Raw genomic sequence first — 12512 nt, forward strand, 5'->3', positions numbered from 1 at the left:
GCCGCAGATTCCCTCCCATAGACCGGTACGCGCTCACAGAGTGGGTCTCCTCAGGGTGCCGTCGGCCAAGCAGTGTCGGCTGGCGACCCCCAGGGGGAGGGCCTTCTCTGTGGGTGCCCCCGCCCTCTGGAACGAACTACCCCCCCAGATCCGGGTGATTCCGGATCTCCTGACTTTCCGCCGCGCCCTCAAGACATGGTTTTTCCAGCAAGCGGGCCTGGCCTAGGGTGGATTTTAAATCGGGTTTATTTTTAGAAAATTTTAAATGTCACAACTTAAAATATTTGGGTTTTAATTGGTTTTATTCGGCGGGGATTGTGGGTTTGTTTCTGTTTTAAAAAATGTTGTGAGTGCCCTGAGTCCTTCGGGAGAAGGGCGGGATACAAATTGAATAAAATGAAATGAAATGAAATGAAATGAAATACTGGCTTTGGTTTTTGCTTTAAGTTTTAAGTGATGCTCAGATGTTTTGGGATTGCACTCAAGGCTCCTATAATTATTAATACTATCTTTTCTTTTCTTTTCTTCTTTTCTTTTTTGCCACTGATATTCTACTTTTGTTTGCACTTCTTTGTATTTTATTATTTTCAGTCCTTTCTTTTCAATTTTGTTATTCTTATTATTGGAAAATGATGTACATTTTAAACTAGGTACAAATCACCATAGAAATGTTATATTAAGGACTTGGGGATGGATTAATATGTTTTTAAAACACCATGTATATAAACTTACAATAAAGAAAAAGCGAGGCATATCCAGAAAATATCAAGCATCATCTTTGCTAGATTTGAGACAGAAAATATAAAAAGTTACTTCTGATTGTAATGAAAATAGAATTGATAATTTTCTGGATTTAATGATCTCCACATGATAAGGTTTTCCTCATTAATAGTGAGATTATCACAGTAAAAATTGTGACACACACAAGCACACATACACTCATGATTTGTTGTAAAAGCATTCTACAAATAGCATTAGATTATTTATCCACTTACCTCTCTTTTCTGAAAGATCCATGGGAATAAGGACTGTTATTTTTGAAAGAAAATATTTAATCTATTTCCTTCTCGCTCACACATAGACACACTTCTTCTTTTTTTTTCTTATTTTTCAGTTTTAGGATGTCAACTCCTTCTCCAGTTGGTGATACTACCACTTTGAGAGGTCTGTTCTGTTAATTTGTCCATTGCCTGATTTGTGAATTAGTGAAAAAGATGGAGCAAGATGATTAAGGTTTTGTATGGGGACAGAGTACATAGAAGTGGTTGGGGTCCCTAGCTATAAAAAGGAATGACATTTTCTGTGCAGAGAAATGCTGCACCTGTGATAGGCCAAGTCAATATTTATTTTGCTGCAATAACTTAGATTCCAATTTTCAATGGGTCATTGTTAAATGTAACTAAAACTTTAATCAGACTTATTTTGTTTTGACTTGATCTTAATCTTTTCATGCTTGGATTGTTCTTTATTTAACAAAATAGTTAATTTAAAAATAAGGTGACACTTATTATTTTCTTTAGATATAGTTGCCACTATTCCTCCTCCTGATGTGGTCTCAACTGAAAGTCATTTGGAGAGAACTGAAAAAAGAGAAGATCATGAAGTAAGCTTAAGTGCTTTATAAGATTGCTTTAATTTTTATAGGTGTTGCCTGATAGTTATTGGAGCAGTAATAACTTCATCCAAGTTTTAAAAAATCCTTTATTATTTTTTACTTCAAAGGCTAACCAAGATTAGAACAATATTGAAAATCTCTGCCTAGTAATTCAACATTTTTTAAAATTCAGAATTCATCAAGTTTTGTTTAAAATGAATTTATTTTATTTCTACTGCATTTAATAATTGAAAATCCAACTCTATATACAATGGTATAGAATAAGCCCATTAATGAAAACAAAACATAGTTCTCTTCTCTGATCACTATCTACTTCCATGATTTCAGCTATATCCATAACCAGCTGTTTCCCTCCTCCCTGTTTTGGTTCTTGGGTGAAGTTTCATCTCTCTGAGACATCCCTTCCTCCATAGAAGTCACCAATTGATATTCTTCTCCCTCTCCTATTGTGAACCTATATGCTCACACAACTTTGCAGTCTACCTTTATCCCCAGCCAGTTCCTTCCACAACAGTTTTCTCTACTCCAGGTAATCCTCGACTTATGACCACAATTTGGACTGGAATTTCCATAGATAAAAATGCACTTTTTTTAAAAAAAAAATGTCATTTTACTGCATCACTTAGTGGCAGCAATCTCAGCAGTCTTTGTTGCTGTTGTTAAACATGAAATATTGGCCATTAAGTGAGTACCCCCCCCAATCCAAGCCATATTAGGCTTGGTTCCTCCCAGCCCCAAGTCTGAGTAAGGTAAGGGACTGCCTCCAATTCCCACCCACCTACTTTTCTTCCCCCAATCCCTGCTCTTTGGCCACCCTTCACCCTGCCTTGTAGGGTGGCAAGCAGCTCCAGAAATGTGCAGCTCTGCTTGTCACATTATAGGAAGCTGCACCTTGCATCCCAAGTCCTCTACTGACCTGCACTCTCCTGCTGCAGTTGACTTTCCCAATTTTCTTGCTCCCACTACTGCAGGGAAAAGCTGAGCCTGGCCTTCAAAGCAAAAAAAAGAGAGAGCAAAAAATAGTCTCAGAACTGCTGTGTACTAAAAAGCCTCTTTGCATCTTTCTTTCTTTCTTTCTTTCTTTCTTTCTTTCTTTCTTTCTTTCTTTCTTTCTTTCTTTCTTTCTTTCTTTCTTTCTTTCTTTCTTTCTTTCTTTCTTTCTTTCTGCAGTGTGAAGCCTAGAACCAGTCTTATCTAGGATCATGGTACAAACAGTTCCAAGTTTTTTTCTTTTGTTTTCAGCAAAAAGCCCAGTCCCTATCTGACTCAGGAACATGATGCAAAGGGGCTCTGGGTATAGAAATATAGTCTGGGGAGGTTGTTTATGACTAGAATTCATTAAATCAAATTGTTCTTTTGCTTATGTGCTTTGCCAGGTCAGTAATGAGATAACGAGAGATTATACAAAACTAATGAAGCCTGCTCATGAGCAGTTGGTTGTGTTCAGTATTCTTCTTCCTGAAGAGAAATACGTCAATGAGCTAAGCGACCCCTCCACTGAAGAATATCAACAACTCTCTCAACAATTTATTTTTGAAGTAATTATACTACCTATACATTTTTGCTATACACTTTAAGAGTTGCTCTTGCGGGTTGGAGATCAGAAAAGATGAACATTAGAAAAGAAGCCAGGATTCTTAATGTTAATAAACATTTATTATAATGGTTCCTATACTTACAGTGTCAGAGATTCATCCTCCTCAGAAGACAACAATTAGTTTGGATTGTGGTGAGGTAGGCAATCCTTGGGCATGAGTTGCATTTGGTGGGCATGTTTTATAGCCTTTCAACCTCTCTCTTCCAATTATCCCCAGAATTGCTTAGTTTTAGTCAATAGCAAGAAAAGGTTATATATTAGTGAGGATTAAGGTATTGGGCCTTGCTAAGACAAACATTGGAAATCATTATCTAATTGGGATTAGAGCAGGACATTTGTTATCTCATAATATGCAAGAGTAAATAGAGATTGTCTAAGCAATCTCTTTTCCAGGTCTTAATCAAAAAATGGTAACTCAGTTGAAGTAAGCTAATAGTTGAATAGTGAGAATGGCAGCCCAACATATTTAAGAATATTAGTCAATTAGCACTCATTGTTGCTGCTCAAGCTTCATAATATCTACTTCAAGTGCTCTGTGAAAGATGCCTTGGAAATTAAGGATTCCTTCTTTTATTCCTATCCAGAATAAACATGCTAAATGCCAACAGAGAAATGCAGGATAACCAGTTGAGTTTATCATATTTTGATGTTTAAAAAAGTAAAAAGAGAAACATTAACTGTATGTTTTATCCAGCTTTTCCAGCTTTCCTAAACCAGACTTGTATTAATAATGGTCACACATGCTTAGTTATTTGAGAAGAGAGATTCCCCCCCTTCTAGCTCTATGTGTTACTCTTGCTGTAACTATAAACAGTCCTTGACTCCTCATATTTTTTGGCCTTGGTTATAATGCTGCAACTATTTATATTATAATCTGCTAAAGGGGAAGGCACTGGTTTTAGATCTTACTTTTCTTCTTTAGAAAAAATGGTATAAACAGATTTTTATACCAGGCCTGAATCTGAATGTCAGATATACTTTTTAATCTGGATTGATTTATATATGCCATTGTTCAACTTAATAGAACATGGGTTGAGTGATCTGTGAAATAATGGTTACAATATTTTTACAAGCTCATGCATATACATATTTAGTATTCTGACAGCATGTCATATGGAGAAAAATATCTATAGTGTAGTCACAGAAAATCACTGTAACTGTTATAGGGCTCGATTAAGCTAGACAGCATCATTTTTCTAGCTGTGCAGCCAAGTAGCCATGCCATAATACAAATGCTTGATCAGATAGTCAACGTGGCTACAGTTTTCCTCCTTCATCTTTTGCCATGGTCTCACAGTGCTTAGACAATCTTACTCTACTGCATAATGTTTTGATTATGGCTAGAGTATATGTACATCAGAGATTTTTTATTGGGAAAGAAGGAATATTGAGATAGTCAAATTGTTTTTCTGCCTACGAAACATTCTTGATGTGGGATGTGGATTACATAATTCCTTCATAATGAGTGCTGAATTCAGAGTAAGAATAACCACATGGTAGTTAAACAAGTGATTTAGACAAGAAGGAAATAGTACTTTTCAGCTTAAAAAATATAAATTTTAAATGAATCATACAAGAAATTAATGAAAGTTAGAGAATTTTAATAAATGAAAAAGATTGGATTTGTCACCTTTGGAAGAAAAAAAAGAAATAGATATTTGCTGAGGAATATTTAGTAAATAGAAATGGCCAGTCTCCAAATCAATGCTCTGATAGAACTTCTCAAAAATTTGCAAATAGTGTACACATGGGGGACAAATTATGTGACTTTATAATTATGTTACCAAGACCATTTCAAGATAATAATTGATTATATTTCTATGATGCTTCTCATTGCAAGGAATCCAAAATTATCCACATTATTTTTTTTATCCAGTTCCTCCTCCATACATCTTATTTTAGCTTCTTGGTATGTTGACAGCTTCGAGATTTGGATTTTCTATTGCTAAAATTAATGTTCTACTAATTATGTCATACCAGTGTTTATGGTGTTTTCATAACTACACTTCATGCTACATTTCCATGTTGAGTGGATAAATTCCATTCCCTCAGGAGTTTGATCGAGGAAAAAAAATGGCAAAGCAATTACTAGATGGAATACAACTGGAAACTGCATAACAATTGAGTAAACTGAATTATTATTACATACACACACAGAGAGAAAGAGAGAGAGAGAATTAGACAGTGAGTTCTGAAAATAAAAGAGTTTGAGGATCTATATCTCTATCTTTCATGTAGATTCAGAATGCATATGAAGGACTGCCTGGATACAAGAATATCCATGTAACTGAATTCAGGTATGAAATTTTATAAGCAATGAAAATTAAGTATCTTACAATAATATTGCTAACAACGTCCATATGAAAATTCATATTTTACCTCCTTGCTGAATCAAAACTTCCTTCTCCTATCTTCTCTCTTTTTGTTGGAAAAACATACTGAGAACATTACAGTTAATGAATACAATATAGTTGATGTAACCTTAAAATGTGGTATGACCATTATATAACAGCAGTATCTTTGCTCCATTGTTGATAGACAGTATACACTTGTATACTTGTATTAGTCATATAGCTATGATTACCAATAATGAAATAAAAATATATCAAAGAAGCAAAATTGGTTTAGTTTGCTCTCCTAAATGCTACTTTATTTGTTGGGCAGTGTTCATTTGTTTTATTTAAGTATTGGTTTCTTACACATATTTTCAAATAATTATACAGACCACAAAACAATTAGATGCATAATTTGGTCCCATAATGTATGCCTATTGAAATATATTATAAAATATATTGTAAAAATATGAAAATTGTATGGGAGAAAGCCATCCTGCTCTAAATGTACGGTTTCTTTTGTTCTGTTAAAAATGTTCTGCTAGCTACCAAATTGAAAGGATAGCAAGGCAATAATTTTTACAATCAAATGTTTTAACAAAAGCTCTAAGCAATCATCACTGGTTGCAATATAAAAGCCTTATGTGCATGGGTTGGTTGTGCTTGCTTAATCCAGAGGAAGCTTGAAACCATATCTGTAGATTCCTGTGCATAAACATTCCTAAGAGCAGGAATATAATCTGGGTCAGGATTAATCAAGCAAGGTTATAATTTGAAAAGAAAGAAGATTTATTTATGAAAATACAGAATATGCAAAACTAGAACCTAGCTGGCTATATTATATTAGGAGGAAAGTCAGAGAACAAGAATTTGTTGCAAGATCCTGAGACTAGAAGCCTCCTAGATAAAGACCAGACAGAATGAAAGCTAGGAGGAGACCCTAAATCTCTATCTACATCCTACTACTCCTTGTAGAAATGGAATTGGTTTTGATAAAAGGAAAGCTCAAGTCCAACAGATTTATTTTTATAGGGATTGTGAAACTGGCTGAAAGGATGAAAATTAGCTATGTCTATATTTCATCCCTAGAATAGTTAGATTATAACAAGCATGGATGAATAACTTACTAATGGCCAGAGTTGGAAGCCACAGTGAGCAAGATCAAAGCAGTAGAAAAACAAGCAACTTATACTTTAGGTCTGATTTATTTTTGAAGAGCCAGCATAGATCCCTGTCTTCTAGAAGCCAAATCAACCTTGAAGTGAGCCAACTTCATGGGAACAGCCAAGTCAGAGCTGAACAGGACAAAAACAAACAAACAAACAAAAAAACTAAGGGACTCCTAAACTCAAACCTATCTAAGCTTATCATAGAGCAAAGAAAGCATGATTGGGCCTTATTCATTAAAGTTTTTAAAAGTTCACTGAATAAAATAGTACTTACAGTACATTTTTTTCAAACCTTCAGTAAGCATGAAATCAGAATCATTATTAAAAGGGTATGCAATAGGCTTCGTTCAAACCATTTTGAATTTAAAACACTCTGATTTTTGAGTTTGAATGAGTTGTTTCAAATTCAAAGCTGCTGTTTTGTGTCTGAAATGAGCTGTTTCAATCTTTACTTCCAAAATGATTGAAACAGTCAATATTGAATATAAAGCACCGTTTCCAACTCAAAAGAACTGCTTTAAATTTAGACTAATACACTAAACTTCAAATTCTAAGCAATATACACACCATTAATTAAATCTCAGTTTCTCTTGCTTTATGGGAAGATTTGATTTATAAATTTTATTTGGGGAGCAATATTTCTAATTTATAACAGGTATTCTCTATCTTACCTTAACATTTAGGTCAACTCAGGATAACAGGTAAAGAAAATTTCTAAATACTTTTTTCATAATGATAGTTACTTGTTTTCTTTTAATCAGATATGGTCCATTTCTAGGAAAATTTCCTATATCTAGAACCAACTTGAATTGGCAAAAAGTTGTTTAAATAAATTTTAGCATTCTATAATAAATTCAGAGTTTTGGTAGATGTTGTGAGATAGATAGAATTCAACTAATCAACCAAGGATTTGTAAATAGTTCTTTAAAATATGTTTCTAATACTTGTTGGAAAATTAACAAAAATCCTGGCACTAGAAGGGTTTATATTACTGAATACATTGAAATAACCCATTAATAATTGTATCAATTGGACTTTCTTCTGAATCTAATTGCAATTTAGAAAGGGTTATTTTCAGGAAAATTACAGTTAATATAAAACTAATCTGTGCATGTGTGAATCTTGGCTAAAAAACACTTTATATCAAGCAATATAATTGATGTAATTGCTGTCCCTAGACAATAAGAATAGTATCTAAATTGAAGCTTAAATTACAAAAATTTAGTCATTATCAGAAAGGATGCAAAGAAATATATTACATGACTTGTAAACAAAACATAAGTTGTAACTGCTAACATAGGGTTTAAATGACAATATACTTCTTTCTAATTCTCCCTTTAACAGGGTAAAAGTCCTGTGTGCTGTGGTTTTTGACAGGGAAGATATGAGCAATATTATCTGGGATTGGATTAACCTTCAGCCAAACAAAGTGGAACAGAACTCCTTTTCAGAAATTGAAGACAACTCCACAGTTATTTATACAGATAGTGACTTCAGACATTATATTGCTGAGATCCTCCATAAGAACATTCTATTTGAAAATACTTCATTGTCCTTGGATCCTGGTTCTCTTCAGCTTATTAATGGTATATAAATATTGTTTCAGTTCACTCAAATGATTTCACTCTTAAAATAGGCAAAAAACCAAAAACATTAAGAATTTAATAGATTACACTATTAAAAAACCTCATTTCTCTTTCTAAAAGTATATTTTATTTTAATGGATGGCTATCTGGTTCTTGCCATTGCTTCTGTGTTATAGGGTTCATGGATTTAGATGAAACCCAACAGTGATATTTGAACCTCCACTGTAAGACTATAAAAGAAGAAAGATTTAAAGGAGTTAATTCAGGATTTATAACTTTAAAAAAATCCTGGGTTGCACTATTTTGCCTTTTAGGTATGCAACATCAAGCAAAAAACAGAAAAGGAGAAAAAGTAAGCAAAATATAAAAAACCATGAGATAAAAAAGAAAGGGAAACATGGCTAAAACAACTTCATATCAACACTATATCTTTACTTGCAACTACCATTTTCATATATCACTTGCCTGGCGTTCTTAAAATTTCTCTTTATTTTGATGATCTTATCAACCACTACTTTCTTAGTATTTCTCCTGCTTTCATTTATTTATCAAAAAGTGCCTGACTATTCAACCCATTACAGCACAAGCAACACAAGGTATGAAAAGGATCGCTATACATCAATAACATCTCAGACACAACCAACAGACTATTATTATTTTATTTATTTGTATCCCACCTTTATTATTTTTACAAATAACTCAAGTGGCAAATACATCTACCACACCTTCCTTCTCCTATTTTCCCCACAACAACAACAACTCTGTGAGGTGGTTTGGGCTAAGAGAAGATAAGAAAAGTAGATACAGCATTGTTTGTATCTAGTGGTTTGTTTGGTCTAGTAATTAAGACACCAGATTAGAAATCGGAGAGTCTTATTGTTGGGCAGTCAGACTGGCCCAAAGCCACCCAGCTGGCTTTTCTGGCTAAGACAGGGTTTGAACTCATGGTCTCCTGCTTTCTAATCTGGTGCCTTAACCAGTAGACTAGACATGTCAAACTCGTGACATCATATGACGTCGCGCGACTTATCGGAACTTTTCCCCCATTATTGGCAATGGGGTGGGCGCAGTTTCATCGTGATGTGTCCGGTCCACAGGCCAGCAGTTTGACACCCCTGCAGTAGACCAACTTTGAAAACACCATAAAAAGATCCATACAAACAATGTTGTATTAACTTTTATTATTCTTTTTATATTGATTGTTAAACTTATTCTTTCTGTTCCAGTTTATTCTGCCAGCATTTGTTACCTCTTTGAGTTTGTTCTTTATGTGTGTGCTTAAGAAATGCTGTATAAGTATAATTCTTATATTCTATAGGCGCTAAGAAGAACATGTGAAATTCTAGAGAACATGCACACAAAAAAAGTGTGTATTCAATTTTTAATGGCTCTATTTACTCTGATCATAGATATAATATACCCAATACCCCCCTTTGTGTTCTTTGAAGCACTGAATTACCATATGTATATCTGTTCTAGATCCGACTCTATAAATTCTTACTGGCAGTGTTAAATTGCATATGCTCCCTTAATGAGGATTAGAAAATAGAACCGCAAACAATTTAAACATCAACATATTTCATAACTGCTTTTTAATATTTTCTTCTTAGTAAAGGAAGTGGTGACTGAAATCCCATCATGGATTACTGCTAAACCCATTGATGATGTAAGTTGATTTTCCTTTATTGCCATGTTGTTCCAGCACAATGTTTCCCAATTGGATGCTCAATAGACTATTGGATTACAATTCACATAATTTACAAATTTCATATCTTAAGAATTTGTAAAAAAATTGTTCTAGAAGTTCTTGGTATTATGTACATTTACTCAATATAAGATAAAAGTCAACAATATTCCAAATATTCTCGTGCTCTTTTAATCTTCAGGTTTAATTATTTATGGTAGATTTTAGGTTCAATTCTTTTTCTTTATTTGACACAAATTCAGTATAAAGATTACGGAATTTGCTGTTTTACTGGCAAAAGATTTTGTAAAATATTTTATTTTTTCAGAACAGTCTTTTAAATGTATATGTGTGTATATATATATGTACACACACACACACACACACACACACATATGAATGAAAGAGTCTAAAATATGCCCCAAATATTATATTTTTGTGATGATTTGAAAATCTTTGAATAATATCGGTATGTCTCTGCATTTAAATAAAGAATGAACTGTAATTCTTGACAGTTGTAGGTAAATGGTCCAAATATTTCTATTGAAAATAATTGTCCTCAGTCTTTGTGGGTATGGTATTTTGAAATATAATTGTGCACATTTTCTCTAGGTTCTCCTACATTATATTACTTATTTCTTGCATTTTGAATAAAAAATAGTTATTATTGATGGGCTAATCGCTGAACATGTGAGAAGGATTTAAATTAACAAAAAAGCAGGTCTTTTGTCTGCTTTATGGGAATAAGAATCTAGTAATATCTTAACACAATTATGCATAAAGAAGCCTTTTAGTCCAGATTAGTCTCTCTTAACATTGCATTTAAGTACAAAAATATTCTCTGAGAGGGTTTAGGGGTGTTTTGTTTCTTTCTTTTCTTTTTTAATTTGATGCATTCAACTTGTAGTTTCTCCTGAAAGTAATACAAGATGCAGGAAGGTGTTAAAAGCTAAGCTGAAAATAGTGTAGCAAAGTTAGAAAAGCTAACCTCTCAGACAAGGCCTTCCCTAGACCACAGAAAGATAAAGTAAGGGATAGAAAAGCACATACCTACTTGCAAAATTATGTTACTATTTGCTCTTACAATAAAAGAAGTCCTGATTTACATGGCACTGGTTTCTTAGTCTGGTCTACCTTGTAAGACTGCCACTTTAATATGATACTACTTTTGTCATTTGCCCCCCCCTCCACCACTATCCCTGCAGATGCCTCTGATGACATATTTAACCAGTCACAACCTATGATATATTTAGAGTTCTCATTTGCTCATAGATTTGTTGTAAGTTGTACAACTAATGTGATGTGGGAGTGAACTATAAGGTAATTTATTATTATCATCACTGTTTATAACCATTATGGGTCTATATTTTAGGATCATGCCATAGTATCTGAGTGGCCTTCAGCCAATAAGTCAACTCCAAGCAACAACTTGCAATTTGACTTGCCAGGACCAGATTTAATCTTTGATACTGACAATAATGAGTGGATAAAACCAGATGGAGTGGATAAAACCAATTCAAAAACTGATATCACCATTTCCCCAGAAGATTTGCTTTTTATGGATGAAAAGCAAAAAATACATCCTGGAACACCACTGTTCTTTGGAACTGATTCTCATATAGACTTGGAAAGTCATTCTAATTTGTCTTTATTAGACATTGGTAAGTTAATTTGACTTGTTTGTATAAATTATAAGACTTAGGATAGTATATTTTTTCAGACATGTTTATGGACAGAGTATTTTTGCCAAAGTTCTTGATTGGCTACTTCAAAATAGGTCCTCAAGAATGAATTGAAATTACAGCTTTTCACAATCAGACAGATATTGTCATATGTTGGCACTATGATGGAAAATATTTTAATTGCATTGACAGAGGAGTCATATTTATAACTGCAGCCCTGTGAAGAAATATATTATATTTCATATTTTAACTGACCATCTCTCTCAAAGATATAATATATTATAATATAATATATCTTCTTAATAATTGCATAAATCCCTTTGCTTTAATCTTGATTTCTCAGAACATAATAGAAACTCTGATGTTAGGAAATCCACCACTAAATCCTGACATTTATTTATTTAGATGTATAAAACTGCTCAGAATAACAACCTTCCACAGTCATTCATGTTCTAAATTTCTACAAGTAGATTAGTGTAACGTATTCCATAGGTCTGTCTTGGGGAAAGGGGAATCCCTACTGAAGCTTGTGAACATAATTGGTGCAAATTGCAGTTGTTAGGATTTACAAGACATATTATAGCAATTTTAATTGATTTGCATAGGTTACTAATTGTTTCTAGCTAAATAAAAATTACCTTGGTCAACAGACTTGCCATTCCTTTGACATATAAATTTTGTTTTTGCTTTTTTATTGTTACAGTTTCAATTGCTTTTTTAATGTCCCCCACTCTATATTATGGCAATGTCTTGTTACTGATTGCTGCTTTTAGAATTAATTGAGATATATGTATATTTTATAATAAAAAATAAATTAGGAGCATTTTTAAATGAAAGGGATATATG

The 12512-nt window shown here is 33.4% G+C and overlaps 1 protein-coding gene across 1 annotated transcript in view; it reads left to right on the forward strand.

The window, feature by feature from the left end:
* Window positions 1-12512, forward strand: part of IMPG2 (interphotoreceptor matrix proteoglycan 2) — a 31762-nt gene that overhangs the window by 13513 nt on the left and 5737 nt on the right. Inside the window, 8 exon segments of the mRNA XM_029283583.1 lie at window positions 1115-1164; window positions 1521-1603; window positions 2992-3153; window positions 5451-5509; window positions 7398-7415; window positions 8059-8300; window positions 9911-9966; window positions 11357-11645. Of these exon segments, the coding sequence (XP_029139416.1) occupies window positions 1115-1164; window positions 1521-1603; window positions 2992-3153; window positions 5451-5509; window positions 7398-7415; window positions 8059-8300; window positions 9911-9966; window positions 11357-11645 (959 nt within the window).

This window comes from Protobothrops mucrosquamatus, unplaced genomic scaffold, assembly GCF_001527695.2.
Source record: "Protobothrops mucrosquamatus isolate PMUCROS unplaced genomic scaffold, P.Mucros_1.0 scaffold_68, whole genome shotgun sequence".
Taxonomy (NCBI): domain Eukaryota; kingdom Metazoa; phylum Chordata; class Lepidosauria; order Squamata; family Viperidae; genus Protobothrops; species Protobothrops mucrosquamatus.